The 14,942-nt window shown below is 36.0% G+C and overlaps 1 protein-coding gene across 7 annotated transcripts in view; it reads left to right on the top strand.

Moving 5' to 3' along the window:
- Positions 1-14,942, top strand: part of Senp7 (SUMO specific peptidase 7) — a 108,284-nt gene that overhangs the window by 65,832 nt on the left and 27,510 nt on the right. For all 7 annotated transcript variants that reach the window (XM_028867510.2, XM_028867514.2, XM_028867513.2 and 4 more), the window contains 5 exons: positions 2,854-2,966; positions 8,399-8,583; positions 9,531-9,858; positions 11,382-11,539; positions 12,800-12,946. In XM_028867510.2, the coding sequence (XP_028723343.1) occupies positions 2,854-2,966; positions 8,399-8,583; positions 9,531-9,858; positions 11,382-11,539; positions 12,800-12,946 (931 nt within the window). The remainder of the gene's footprint in view (positions 1-2,853; positions 2,967-8,398; positions 8,584-9,530; positions 9,859-11,381; positions 11,540-12,799; positions 12,947-14,942) is intronic.

Raw genomic sequence — 14,942 nt, 5'->3', positions numbered from 1 at the left:
GATCCTACTCTAAGGTCTTTGGTCTTTTTGGAGTTGTTGTTTGTGAGAGATGAGAAATATGGACATAGTTTCATTCTTCCACATATGGTATTCAGTTTTCTCAGCACTGGTGGTTGAGGAGGCTTTTTTCCAGTGTGTGTTATTTTCACCTTTGTTGAAAATAAGGTGGCTGTAGCTGCAGAAACATTTCTCAATCATCTGTTCTCCCTTTCAGGTTCTAACTAGGCCAGACCCTGCCCAGCTTCCAAGATCAGAGGATATGAGGAATGTTCAGGGTGGTGGCTGCTGGATCTTTTATTCTTTCCATTGGTCTACGTGTATGATTTTTTTCCATTGCCATGTGACTGTGATTCTGTAATGTAGTTTGAGATCAGGTATTGTGATACATCCAGCATCACTGTCCAGGATTGCTTTCATTATTTGGGAGTCTTTTGTGCTTCTGTATGGACTTTTGGATTATTTTTTCTAATTTTATAAAGAATGTCATTGAAATTTTGGTGGAGATTACATTAAACTATAGATTTCTCTCAATGACACTATCCATTTTCACAGTATTAATCCTGCCAGTCCATGAGAAAGGAGGCCTTCCCAAACTTCTAGGTCTTGAATTTCTTCAGTGTTTTAAAGTTTTTATTATAGAGGATCTTTAACCTCCTTGGTTAGGCTTGTTAGAAGGTATTTGTTTAAAAGCTATTGTGAATAGATTTTTATCCCAACTTCTTTGCATTTTTATTGGTATGTATAAAAGCTACTGATCTTTGTATATGATTTTTTTTATCCTGCTTTATTGCTGAAAGTATTTGTCAAATTTAAGTTTTCTGGAGGAATCTTCATATCTTCATGGTCTTTTTTAGCATTCGTGTGTTTGTATGATGTGTGTGCATGTATGTATTCATGTTCACGTGTATGTGAGTGTGTGTACATTCATATAGAGGCCAAAGGTTGGGGTTGGGTGTCTTCCTCAATTGTTATCCGCTTCATTTCCTGGGGCCTGCCCACTTGGTTTTTACATGGACGCTGGGAATCTTGTATGTAGGCGCTGGGGACCTGTCCTCCAGTCCTCATGCTTCTGCAGCAGGCACTGGAAGCCTGGAGCCATCTCTCCAGCCCCTCTTTAGGGCCTGTTAGCTATAGCATCAAGTTATCTATAAGCAGAGATAATTTGCATTTAAAAATCAGTTTTATCTTTTAAATTTCTGCTCCAGTTTTTCTGTTTCCTTACTTTTAACTCCATTTCAATTAAAAAAAAATTATATCACATTCTAGTTTTGTTTATAGTGCTTTGTGGTATTTTGCTGGGAAGTTACAAAATCAAAACGGACTTTGCTTTGCCTTAGGCTTTTGTCTTCAGTAAATGAAACTTGCTAGTATAGTGTTACCTATATGCTCTTAGCCTAAAGTTGATGGCTGAGACTTCAGACTAACTAGAATGAATTGACTTAGTCAAATGTTCTTTGTAAGTTAAACTGAGTATTAAAGTAATTATAAAGGGCTCAATAGTGTAATCATAGCAACAACTGATCCTTTTATTATGGTAGTACATTGGTAATATTTGTCTCTTATAGCTTTTAAATTTATAACTTATTTACTCTATTCTCAATCATTTTTCTTATAGGTTATATTTTACTCATCTTTTAGTTCCTTTCACTTATTTGAGTTACCTTAGTTGTGAATACCTTGTATTTTACAGTTGTAAACTGTTTAAAATATGTCTTTAGATATAGAGAATATTATATTACATTTACGTAGATTTAACTAACATATTTCTTATATGTATCAAATTTGTGCTCATATTTTAAAAAGAAATATACTGTAAGTAAAGATGCTATTTATATTTTACCTTCTTATATTTTCATCCTCTGTCTTTTAAGTAATCCATAACTTAAATAGGTTTGAATTCTTCCAGACCAATTTTATATTTTCTTTTATATGGATCCTCTTTTGTATTTTTAAACATTGTTAGAAGTTTTATTCTTATCATGGAAACTTTTGTTTTTCTTCTTTCTTTTCTTCCTCCCTCCTTTTCTTTTGTTTCGCAGGGGTGGTGTGGGATAAGGTCTTTCAGTGTCGTTCTGGCTGTCTCAAAACTCACTGTGTAGACTAGGCTGGCTTTGAACTCACAGAGATCTTCCAGTCTCTGCTGGGATTAAAGGAGGGCACCACCACACCAGGCTGAAAATTTGTTTTTCCCTCAACATTTTATTTTAGTTTTGCCCATACCTTAAAATTTTAAATTATTTTATATAGATAAAATTTGTTAACACATTCCAAGCTTTATTTTTTTCTTAAGGTTTGTTTTTGAACCATTTTTGAACTATATTAACAATTAGCTTTGGCTTATAATTGTTTTATTACACACTGATTGATTATCAGGGTATTTGTGTTGTTGAAATTTCACTTTTTAAGCTCTGACTTACCTAGTTTATGTAAGATTATTCTTTCATTTTGCAGATACAGTGTTGATAGCCTGTCTTTCCCCCAGAGACCTTTGGGAGTGGAAGGGTGAGACAGAGATGGAAACTTTTCAAATCTGAGTTCAGTAGTTCTGTTTGTTTGTTTTTGAGACTGGGTTTCTTTGTGTAGCCTTGGCTGCCCTGGAACTTGCTGTGTAGCCCAGAATGGACTCAAACTCACAGAGATCCACCTGCCTCTGCCTCCTGAGTGTTGAGATTAAAGGTGTGCATCACCACACCCCAGCATCAGTATTTTTTTAAAAGTACCTATAGCATATAGTATCACACATAGGAATGTATTATTTTAGCCTATTGAATTTTTATTTGAATTTGTGTCAGGTGTCTTCTAAATTCATCTGAGCGTTATTAGAAATGAATTTAATCCAATTCTGTTTTGCAGAGGCTCAAAACCAAGTAAGACAGATAATGTTTCTGCAAAGCAGACTCCATGTGTGAAGGAAAAGCACAGAGCTGATAGTGGCATTTCTGTGACATCTGATACTCAGCCCAAAGGTTTGTGATTGCTAGCAAATGGAAATTAGAATTTTGCTTATTGTATTTACAGCAGTTTTTGTTGAATATCTTATAGTGATATTGAAATGATATGTGAAAGTAAACAGTTATCTAATATAAATAAAATGGCCAAAGCATCTATTTACGTACCTAAATATATATTTATTTCTTTATTTGCCAGTCCCAAAAGTTAAATTTGAATATTGCTTTTTGTATTTTTATATGAATATGGAGTAAAACTATCTATGAAGTTATGTTAGTTTGGCTATTCAAATCATTGTTTTTATGGATTTTAACATTACTGTTATCTGGAATTTTATTATGAGCTATCCACTGTATTCTCTTACTATAAAATGCATTGGTCAGAACTTCTTTTAACTCTGAAAGGATGCCTACCTAAGCCAGTTTTAGCAAACATGAAGGTAAATATATCTCAGACTTCTAAAACTTCTTCATAGGTCTCCTGATATATATAATTAATAATATTATGACTCCTTTCCTTTTTATTTTTAAGATTAATTTTTTTAACCAAAATTTATGAAAAACTAGTTTACTACCTTAGCCATTAGAATGCTCTTAGATTGTTGATAGTTTAAAACAAAGTGAGATATTCTGGGTAATTTTCTAAATTATTCATGAGAAAAAATGGGCTTTAATCACACTATGCAAAAATTTATGTATTTCATTTCAAATATAACTATTAGGATTCTCTTTGTGTGTGTGGGAGTTGTTGTTAGGGGTATGTATGTGTGTGTGTGTGTGTATATGTGTGTGTGTGTGTGTGTATGTGTGTGTGTGTGTATGCCTGAGGAAGCCAGAGAAAGGTTTTGGCCTTTCTTGTTTATCATTCTCTGTCCTACTCCTTTGGGATATCTTTCCCTAAACTGGCAGAGCTGGGTTGGCAGCCAGCCAGTAAGCCCCAGCCAGCCTCTTCCCTCCACCCTGTTGGAGCTGGAGTAGCAGGTGTATGCAAGACCATGCCTGATGGGTTCCAGGAGTGCATGTTCTTGTAGTTGGGTAACAAGTAATCTTAATCATTTAACTATCTCTCCAAACCCTACAATATTTTCTTAGTAGACCCATAGAAACGAAGGAAACCAGACTTAACGTTTATGTATACAAGAGGCCAGTGGAAACTTTTTTTTTTTTAGGGCAATTACTAGAGAAAGCATTGCAACTTTGTAGAGACAAGCTTCCACATAGCCACTTAGTACATAGTGGGAACATTTCTTAGGAACGATATAAAACTTGTTAGTATAGCGTTATTTATATGCTCTTAGCCTTAAGGTTAGTTGTTAGGGCTTGAAGACCAACCCGAGCGAATTGACTTTAGCCAAAGTGTTTTGTAACTGAAACTGGCTGAGTCTTATTTTGAATATTTGAGATTTTATGAGTCATGTGGTGTGGTTGGGGACACTGACTAGCTCCACCTCGTCTTATTTCTCTTTTCTGTAGCTCTTTTTCTTTTTTTTTGCTATTCATTTCCACTTTCTTCCACTCACTCTCATAATCACACAGACACGGGCTATTATTTTGTCATAAACTTTCTTCCTAGGACTGCCTTGGTTCTGTCTCAGAAACTCTAGTAGGTGTGCTATCAGTTTAACTTCATTCCAGGAATTTTCAAATTATTCTGGATCAGTGAATTAACACCATATTATGAAAATGACCATATTGCCAAAACTAACATAAAGATTTAATGTAATCCCCACCAAAATTCCAGTGACCTTCTTCACAACACTTGAAAAAATAATCCTAAGTGTTCATATGGAAACAGAAAAGATATTCAGACCAAAACTAAATAGGCAGAACATTGCCAGGAGGTATCACAATGAGTGACTTCAGTTTATACTACAAATCCACAGTGACAAACACAGCATGCTACTCCCACAAAACAGACACATAGACCAATGGAATATAATCAAAGACCCAGAAATAAACCCATGCAGCTTTAAAGAAAAATTCAGTCATGAAATTTGCCAGGAAATGGTTGGATCTGGAGCTTATTATATTAAATGAAGTATAAGGTCTCCTGGGTTCTGATTTGAATATTATGTGTAGTTATGTGGGAATGAGTGTGCATATAGGTCAGAAACTAGAAAGTAGGTTGGCTACAGGGATACTGGGGAGAGGAATTGGGGAGGATCGATGAAGAGAAACCAAAGTATAATGAGTTCCATAATGAAACTCATTACCTTATATGCTAATTAAAACATACAGAATAATAATAAGAGAATTGCTGGCTGGTAGTGGCGCACACCTCAATTCCCGGCACTCTGAAGGCAGAGGCAGGTGGATCTCTGTGAGTTTGAGGGCAGCCTGGTCTACAGAACGAGTTTCAGAACAGTCAGGGATACAGAGAATCCTGCCTTGAAAAACAAAACAAAACAAAACAAAAGGGTAATGAAGTATTTTCTCTGGATTTGCTAAATACAAATGGATGGAATATTGTAAATGTAATTCTTATTTTATAGCTTTTTATTGTATATAGCTTTACCATGTTGAAACCTTTCATTTTTATTTAGACAGAAAGGGGAAAATGTTGTGGAATATTAGTTTAAGATGTAAGATGTTTAAGATGTAAGATAAATGTTACTTTAATTTATGCTATGGAATATTTGTTTAGTGATGCAAAGATGTGTTACATTCTTTTACATTGCATTTAACTCTGTAAAGATGCGTGCCTTTGCTTGCCTCAAAACACCTGATTGATCTAATAAAGAGCTGAATGGCCAATAACTAAGCAGGAGAAAGGATAGGCAGGGCTGGCATGCAGAGAGAATAAATAGGAGAAATCTAGGGAGAGCAAGGAGTGAGGAGCGAGAAAAGAAGGAGAGGAGGATGCCAGGGGTTAGCTACCCAGCCACACAGGCAGCCACAGAGTCAGAAGGGAAGAAAGATATATAGGATAAAGAAAGGCAAAAAGCCCAGAAGCAAAACATAATTAAAGAGAAACAAGATAATTTAGGTTAGGAAAGCTGGCTAGAAACAAGCCAAGCTGAGGCTGGGCATTCATACATTAAAAAAAAAAAAAAAAAAAGAAAGAAAGAAGGAAAGAAAACAACAATGAAAAAGGATAATTAAAGAAAAAGATAACTTTTCTAATACCGGTTGTTTGAAGCTTTACCACAAAGGACATTCTAAAGTAAATCACAAGTGTAGTATTCCTTTTGTAGAGAAATGAATCTGCCTTGTAGAATTCTCTTTTTCTTTAAACTGTAAGAATACATTGGAAATACTTAATATGTTTTATTGGTAGGAATTTTGTGACTTTTGAATTTTATTTAATAGGAATATTTCCATGTTAAATTGTATATTAGTAGAACCTTAGTTTATACTAATATAAACTATATAATATAATTATAGTATATTAGTAGAACCTTAGTCTCACAATGCCCAGCTCTGTATAATAAGTTTATTCCTGTTTTGGCTTACTGCTTTGTAAGTAGTAAATTATTTGAAGGTAGAGTCCTATAAAATATGTTTTGTCAGCTTTTCTCACGTTTCCTTTTCCTTTATTTGTTCCTTTGTTTTTGAGATACTATGTAGACCAAGCTGGCCTTGAACTCACAGCGGTTCACCTGCCTTTGCCTCCTGAGTGCTAGGATTAAAGGTGTGCCCACTGTACCGGACTCTTCTTAGTCTTTTACTAACTTTTTTTAAAAGAAATTTTAATTTGATACTTATGTTAAGAAATTGTGGTTGATCTTTTACAATATTTTATTAGTCTTTGAGATTTTCATACAATATATTTTGAACATATTTACTCCCACTCCTAATTCCTCCTTGATTCACACTTACCTTTTCTGAATGCCTCCTGTACTGACAGTTTTATTTGAAAAACCTTTGCCTTGACTCTCAAGTTGTGCTGTCCATACTGTATCTGACTTTTTAATGATTTTAAATACAAGTAAAATTTACTGTTTTTAAAAGTATTGTGTTAATGATTTCTGGGAAGCTTATTATCTTGGGAGAAGGAATAGGATAGTTTTTGTTTCTTTCATCTTTTTTTTAAGTTGGAAAGTTGAAGCCAGTCATTTAATTTTCTTTCTTTCCTCCTCCCTCCCTCCCTCCCTCCCTCCCTCCCTCCCTCCCTCCCTCCCTCCCTCCCTCCCTCCTTCTCTTCTGTCTCTCCCTCCCTCCCTCCCTCCCTCCCTCCCTCCCTCCCTCCCTCCCTCCCTCCCTCCCTCCCTCCCTCCCTCCTTCTCTTCTGTCTCTCCCTCCCTTCTTCTCTCCCTCCGTCCCCCCTCCCACTCTCTCTCTCTTTTTGGATTTCCCTGTGGAACTCTGGCTATCCTGGAACTCACTATGTAGTTCAGGCTGGCCTGGAACTCAGAGATCCGCCTGCCTCTGCCTCCTGAGAGCTGGTGTTAAAGGCGTGGGCCACCACTGCCAGGCCTGAATCTAGTATTTTTAAAATTAATGTAAGTTGTGACTAAATGTGGCTTGCTTTGTGATTTGGGCATGTAAATTTGGAGTTGATTCTCATATAATAATGATTTAGAAAATTAAATAATTCAAACATTCCATTAAAACGTATAGGAAGATTTTTGTGTGTGATGTATATTGTTAACTGAAATAAAAAGCATTTTTAGTGATGACTGACATGGCTTTCCAAAATGATACTTTTTACTTAAAAAAGAAGTTCTTCAATTCAGAATGGGGGTTTATTGGATTGGGAGAATTTTGACTATTAAAAGAAGAAGCAGATTATCAAGCATTTTGTTGTAAATGATCACATTCCACAGACAACTGGTAAGGAAAGATATTTTGGCTCCTTTTCAAAGAACAGCAATCATAGTTTTACTCTTAAATTTTAGTGCCTTTACTTTTAAGTTAAATATATTGTGACTAGTTTTAAAAATCGTGGTGAATTATACAAACATTTTAAAAGACAGATTTTCAATATTTTCATAAGACCCTTTAAATATATTATCAAGTGTATTTATTAGCTGGGCAGTGGTGTTTAATCCCAGCCCTCAGGAGGCAGAGGCAGGTGGATCTCTGAGTTTGAGGCCAGCCTGGTCTACAGAGTGAGTTTCAGGACAGCCAGAGCCACACAGAGAAACCCTGTCTTGAAAAAATCAAAACAACAACAACAAAAATGCATTTATACCAAATAGAGAAACCATGGTTAGCTGTTTCATTTGTATTACTTCTTGAAGGGATATTTCCTCCCCACAGAATTTATAAAATGTCCCTCACATCTATTGTCTGAAGAACAGAGCTGGTTAATGTAGGACGTACCTTTATGTTTTCTTTCAGTGTCACTACAGAACAGAGCTGGTTAATGTAGGATATACTTTTATATTTTCTTCCAGTGTCACTATAGAGGTTTTAACATGAGCTTTAGGCAGTGTATTGATTTCAATACAGCTAAATGAACTTTTGTATGTTTTGGGCATAACTGTGCCTTTTATGTTTTTTTAAAGACTTTAATAGTGGAAATAAAGGTTGTGACTATCTTGAAGAGGGGACCAGAAACAAGAACGCTTCACATTCTTGTTCAGAAATGGAACACACTCCAGTTTCGAGGAAGAGAAAGAAAAGAGTTAGAAGTAATATACATGATTCTCATAATTCTAAATCTTCTTTGGATAAGTCACCAGAATATATAGTAAGTAGATGTATTTAAATGCTATAGGGGATGATTTTGTGCTGTGATAAAATGAGTTAACTGTAGCCAACTAATGAATGGTCTTTGAACTTTCTACTTTACTGGACTTTTTTTTTAGTTCTTTGTAAACTTTATTTTTTAAATTTTAAATCACATTACTTTTATTTCACGTTATTTCTGTGTGTGTGTGTGTGTGTGTGTGTGTGTGTGTGTGTGTGTGTGTATGTGTGTAAGCGTGCTTGTGTGCATGCACATGTGTGCTCATGTGTATATGGCTATCAGAACACAGTTTGTAGGAGTTGGTTCCCTCCTCTCACGGTGTGTGCACAAGTGATCAAACCCAGATTGTCAGGCTTGGTGGCAAGAGTTTTCACAAGTTTTGATGTTCTTTCTTATTTTTGCTTTTGTTATTAAAAAGCAATTTTTGTTACGACTTTGGAAATAAAAATGTTAAAAAGAATCCAATCATTCTAAAGTTTATTTAGCTCTGACTTTGCCACATATGGAAATTTTTTTCTTAAGATTTATTTATTTATTATGTATACAGTGTTCTGTCTGCATGTATGCCTGCAGGCCAGAAGAGGGCACCAGATCTCATTACAGATGGTTATGAGCCACTACGTGGTGGCTGGGAACTGAACTCAGGATCTCTGGAAGAGCAGCCGGTGCCCTTAACCTCTGAGCCACCTCTCCAGCCCAGAAATTTCTTTATTTGACCCTTTAAAAATTATTGGGGCATCAGATTTAATAGGTTAAACCCTGTATCATTGTATTTGGGTGCCACTGCCAAGCATAATTAGTATAGCTGTGTACTGTCTGTCCATATACTTACAAAAGTGGTACACTTTCATTTTTATGTTATTCCTGATGAATTTAAGTCTTAGACGTATACCTTAGGGAAACGCAGTGGAAAAATGTTCTCTCTCTACTTTCTAAAAACTGTTCAGAAAGAAGAAAATGACTCAGCAGTTTCCAGTAAGCTTGAGCAGCCAAGTGACAGCTGTCACGAGGACCCAGCACCCCCCGAAGGACCCACACCTGAACCTGCAGAGAGTGAGGCCACCAGCGTGTGCTCACTTGCTGCTCAGGAGTCAGGTGTCACCGCTGCCTCTGGAAGGGCCTGTTCACCCACCCGAAGCTTGGAGAGCTCCGTTTCTCACACCGAGGTGGAGGGCTCTTCCCCGGCTGAGAAGGACGAGGAGTTGACCGTGAAAGAAAAGTCTCTTGTAGGTGGAAACAGTGAAGAGAACCAATTGTTGATCTCAGCTGAACCAAGTAAGTAAAGGAAGATTGTAACACTCCTTTTCAAAGCTTTACTCAGAGCTTTTGCTTTTCTCAAATTTTCCTAAGGCCGTAAGCTGTTTGAGCCTCTGGGAAATATATCAACTTTAGGAAAAACATCCTGGATGGTTCCCTTATGAATCTTGTAATACTAATTTAGGCAAATAAGTGGAGTCTGGAAACAGTAAAGTTGTTTTGTTTTTGTCTTTTAGATTTATTTATTTTATTTTATGTGTGTGAGTGTTTTGCTTGCATGTTTGTGTATATGCACCACATGCATGCCTGGTGCCCTCGGAGGCCAAATGAGGGTGTCAGATTCCCTGGAACTGGAGTTACAGATGGTTGTCAGCCACCATGTGGGTGCTGGGAAGCAAACCTAGGTCCTTTGTAAGAGCAGAAAATGATCTTAATCACCGAACCCTCTCTCCAGTCCTGAGAGTAAGTTTTAAAAGATATTTACCATGAAGTAGCCCAGTAGTTTTAAAAAAAGATTCTCTGAAGACTGTTATTATTGTATGTTGTTGGAGTGGAATTTAAATTCAACTTGATTGTCATTAATTTGATTTAGTCAATTCTTAAAAATTGTCGTTGTCCTCTGACACAAAAATTCAAAATTCTACAGGGTACACAATGAGTTGCATCTATATCTTCTAGCCATTCATTACCCCCTCCCACAAGAAAGTAATGTGAAAGGACTCAGAACACAATTTAGAGTGATATCGTAATACTTTGTCAAAACTAGAAATTGTTTGGAAACTTGTCTGTTAGTTCTATCACTGTAACAGAATGCCTGATATAATTACATAATTAAAGCCTGGGCTGGGAATATAGCTCAGTGGCATTGTGCTTGGTTATTATTTACAAGACTCTGGATTCAATCTCCAGCACAAAAGAAAGAGAAAAGGAGAGAAAGAATAAAATACTGATTTTGGTTCAGAGTTGAGAGAGGGAGGTGAGGAAAAGATTTATTTTGGCTTAAAGTTACCTAGGCTTCTGTTCAAGATTGAGTGTACCCAGTGCTTTGGGCTGCTGCGGGTGAATGTTCTAGAAGGCAGGAAATGTCAGGAGCATACAGTAGAGTGAAACCACATATTTCATTTTCAAGGGGGCAAAGGGAATGGCTTGGACAGCAACTCCATATCCCCTTGTGGCAAGCTTCAGTGACCTAGGGATGTCTAGTGACCTGTGCGTCTTCCACTGCTAGGCCGCATCTCTGAAAGGCTCCACCTTATCTCAGAAGTAACACTTATGGGCCCAAGTTTTTAACTTGTAGATCCTTGAAGACACTCAGTACCCAGAGTGTACCATGTTTACTTTTGGCTTTAGTCAGGAAGCTGTTGAATAGTAATGCTAATATGAAATCTGTTTATAACAATACTAATCAGCTAGTGAAAGATAGGTTAGACAAGTTGAATTTAGGTACTTAGGTTTAATGTGATTATTAAAGATATTTAAGTAGAAAGTTCTTTTCTGTAAGTCATTATTGTGACACATTTAAAACATACTTTCCTTTTTAGTTGTTGTTTCCAGTGATGAAGAAGGACCCATTGAACACAAGAATTCGGCAGTTCTGAAGTTACAGCCTAGTCGAGATTATGAGGTTGCAAGTGAACACCAGGGTCCTTCTGAAGCACAGTTGTCGGAACTACCCCTGAGTGCATGCGAATCTGTACAGGTAATTGACTTCTGCCTGCTCATAGAGGAGCAGTCAAGTGCTACTTTAAAAACCTTTCCTCTGTTTCACTGTCCAAGTTTAAAGCAGTTCTTTTACCTATTTCCTTATTTATATGTGGGGATGTGGGGAGGTGCAGGCCGTGGCACAGCTGTGGGTTAGAGGCCAACCTGCAGGAGTTCTCTTCGTCTGTTACGTACCTTCCAGGGACTGAGCTCAGTTGTTAGGCTTAGTGGAAGGAACCCTTATCTGCTGAGCCACCTTTCCAGCCCCCAGTGAAATAGTCTTTTTTTTTATTTTATTTTTTTTTATTTTTTGAGACAGGTTCTCTATGTAACAGTCCTAGCTGTCCTGGAACTCACTTTGTAGACCAGGCTGGCTTCCAACTCACAGAGATCCACCTGTCTCTGACTTCCGTGTGCTGGCATTAAAGGCGTGCGCCACCACCGCCCAGCCTCAATGAAATATTCTTATTGCTTAATATCTACTTATTGTTTTAATAAGCAGAATATTATGATAAAGATTATGCATTTCCTGTGTGGGTTTTGCAACAGCTTTCCTATTAGTTTTAGTGACATGCTTTTTAGTCTAAATATTCTGTGACTTGAATATTTTCTGTAGTTCTCATTGAACTATAACTTTGATATTTGTCTGCTCTTGGAGTAGTATGTCTACTTGGAATTATTTCTTTTCTTCACATCAAGTTGTCTATCTTCAAATATAGAATCTATAATAAAACATATAGATTTGATGTAACAGGGTTCTTAAGCATTTATGTTTCTCTTTAAAACCCTTTATTTATAAGCCAGGCTATGGTGGTGCACACCTTTAGTCCTAGCACTTGGGAGGCAGAATCAGGTGGATCTCTGTGAGGCCAGCCTGGTTTACAGAGCAAGATCCAGGACAGGCACCAAAACTACACAGAGAAACCCTGTCTTGAAAAACAAAACAAAACAAAACAACAACAACAACAAAATAGGTATAATGTCTTTCAACACATCTAAAATATCTCATAAAATTAGTCTCAAGTCTGTCTTCATTTTTACATATGCACATGCAAAATCTAAAAATGTCCAAGATTCAAAATTGAAAAATAAGTTTAAAATCTACATTTTTATACAAAACAATTTTAGTGGCTATTTTTTCACATTAAGAATAGTATAAAAATTTTTAATAATAATTTAAAGAAGAATTTTATCTTTGAATTTTCAGCTTTTTTAATTCTTAGAAATTTATATACATTTATAATTTATTCTTTGTTAGACATCATCTGAATTCTGTCCATACAATCCTGATATGGAAAACATTTCCTGTATTATGCCTAACAGTGAAATGGATCTGAAACTGGATTTTGTATTTACTTCTGTGTATATTGGTAAAATAAAAGGAGCTTCAAAAGGTTGTGTCACGGTAAGTATATCCTATAACTTTTTATGTAAAAATCTCAGTAATGTCTCCCCACCTGATTGCATAAAGACAAGCTGAAAATGGGCGATCGACATGCCAAAGTGGACAAGGGAAGGACCACAAGGCTTCAACCCCACACAAGAGCTACAGGGAACTAAGAATGCTGAGAGCAGAAGACACAGTCTTCCCCAGGGAAAAACACACTGTTTAGTTATCCAATACCAATGGTCTGCTCAGAAAACAAACACACAAGCAGCATTATACAGACTAAGCAGGTCATATTTAGAAATATATGTATATCTACATATACAGATATGCATGAAAACAATAATTAATGGACACAGAGGCTATGAATTTGAAAGAGCAAGGAGGGGCATATGGAAGGATTGGAGGGAGGAAAGAGAATGGGGAAATGATAGAATTATACTATAATCTCCAGAATAAAAGAAAAACTATAAAAAATATTAGTGATCATTTTTTCCACTTTCAGAACAGTGTAAAGTTTGTTGTAGGCAAAAACTAGAACCAAGCAAGAAAATCTACATAAAGACCACAAAGAGTTTTGCATACCAAGACAGCAGCTGCTAATTTGGAATGTATATAATTTCTTATTTCTCGTACATGCATATAGATTATAAAACAGTATTAGATGTATTATTCTGCAGTTTACTACACTTATATGAATTAATTTACTTCCCCTTTCCACTTTGGGATGGATGTCTTTTACAATTTCCATTTGTCATCCATTTCAATTGCCCTAGTGTTTTGCTTTAATTATCGATGGGTTTAAGTTGGCCACAGTAGTATCCGTTTATGGTCTCATTTGGGAGGCTGAGGTGAGACAGTCACCCGAGCCCACGAGCTTGAAACCTTGTCTCAAAACAAATTTATATCTTATTTCAGGAAAGCAGTTTAATAAAAACGTAGATTTACGTACATGAAGAAAGATTGAGAGAAATTCTGTAATATAGCATTATGATGGGAGAACATGTAGATAGTGTTTAAAATTAAAACATATAGGAAGTAACAGAAGAGAAAAGAGTAGAAGTCTTAAAAAACTTCTTGACCTTCAAGAGATATTTTATATGGATTCTTTTTCAGAAAGAGTTTATGATTTTTTGTAACAAATGAAAGAAATGTGTTTTTTTTGTGACATTATTGTAATTAAGATAAATTTCTCACTATTATGATAGTTACTGTTTAGCTGGATTAGAAAACTAATGATGGGAAGTTAGGTAAATTGGAGCAGCTTTCTTTAGTTGGTCATTTGTTTCTTTCTTCAGAGAGTGCAGTAGTAAATATAATTTCTTTTTTTTTTTTTTTAAATGTTACCACTTATGATAATGAGAAAGGCTTGCAAGGCACAAATGATGTTCAGAGAACTGTTCTGACTGTTGAAGGGTATTGTATGTTAGCATTACAGTCAACTTTATTCTTGTTTAAATAGATAGATGATTTCAAGAACTGGATTTCCTTCAGTATCACTTTCTTACCTGGGCTTTAAAATTGAGCTGGAATGAATTGGATGTTGTTATAGTAAGCGTGCAGAGCTGTATATCAGTATCAGATTCTTGCCAAGTAGGTTTGGTAGAAGAAGAGTATTTGATGGTAAGGAAAGGAAGAGAGAGTGTATGTGTAAGAAAGTTGATACTAGCGACATCATGCTACACTATTTCTCATTAACTGTAAAGTAGAAACAACAGAAGCAGAATTTGAACTCCAAACTCAGCACTTAGCCAGTATGCCTCCTTGCCTTACATTTGACTTCACTGGCCAACCCCGGGAATAGGAGTTTTATACTTTTAAAAATTATAATATGAACTAATTTTTAAGTTAAGAAAATAAATGGAATACAAGTAAACCGGTATTGTTATTGAACACTTTGTTGCTTGCCTAGAACTCATATGCTGTCTATTTGAGTTTTGTCTTGCGCTCACAAGTTATATCTCTGATATAGTCAATAATTTCATAAATGTATTGATCAGAAAAGAACTTAACC

Source organism: Peromyscus leucopus, chromosome 12 (genome assembly GCF_004664715.2).
Source record: "Peromyscus leucopus breed LL Stock chromosome 12, UCI_PerLeu_2.1, whole genome shotgun sequence".
Classification (NCBI taxonomy): Eukaryota; Metazoa; Chordata; class Mammalia; order Rodentia; family Cricetidae; genus Peromyscus; species Peromyscus leucopus.
Note: the sequence above shows the minus strand (reverse complement) of the source record. Positions and strands in the feature narration are given on the sequence as shown.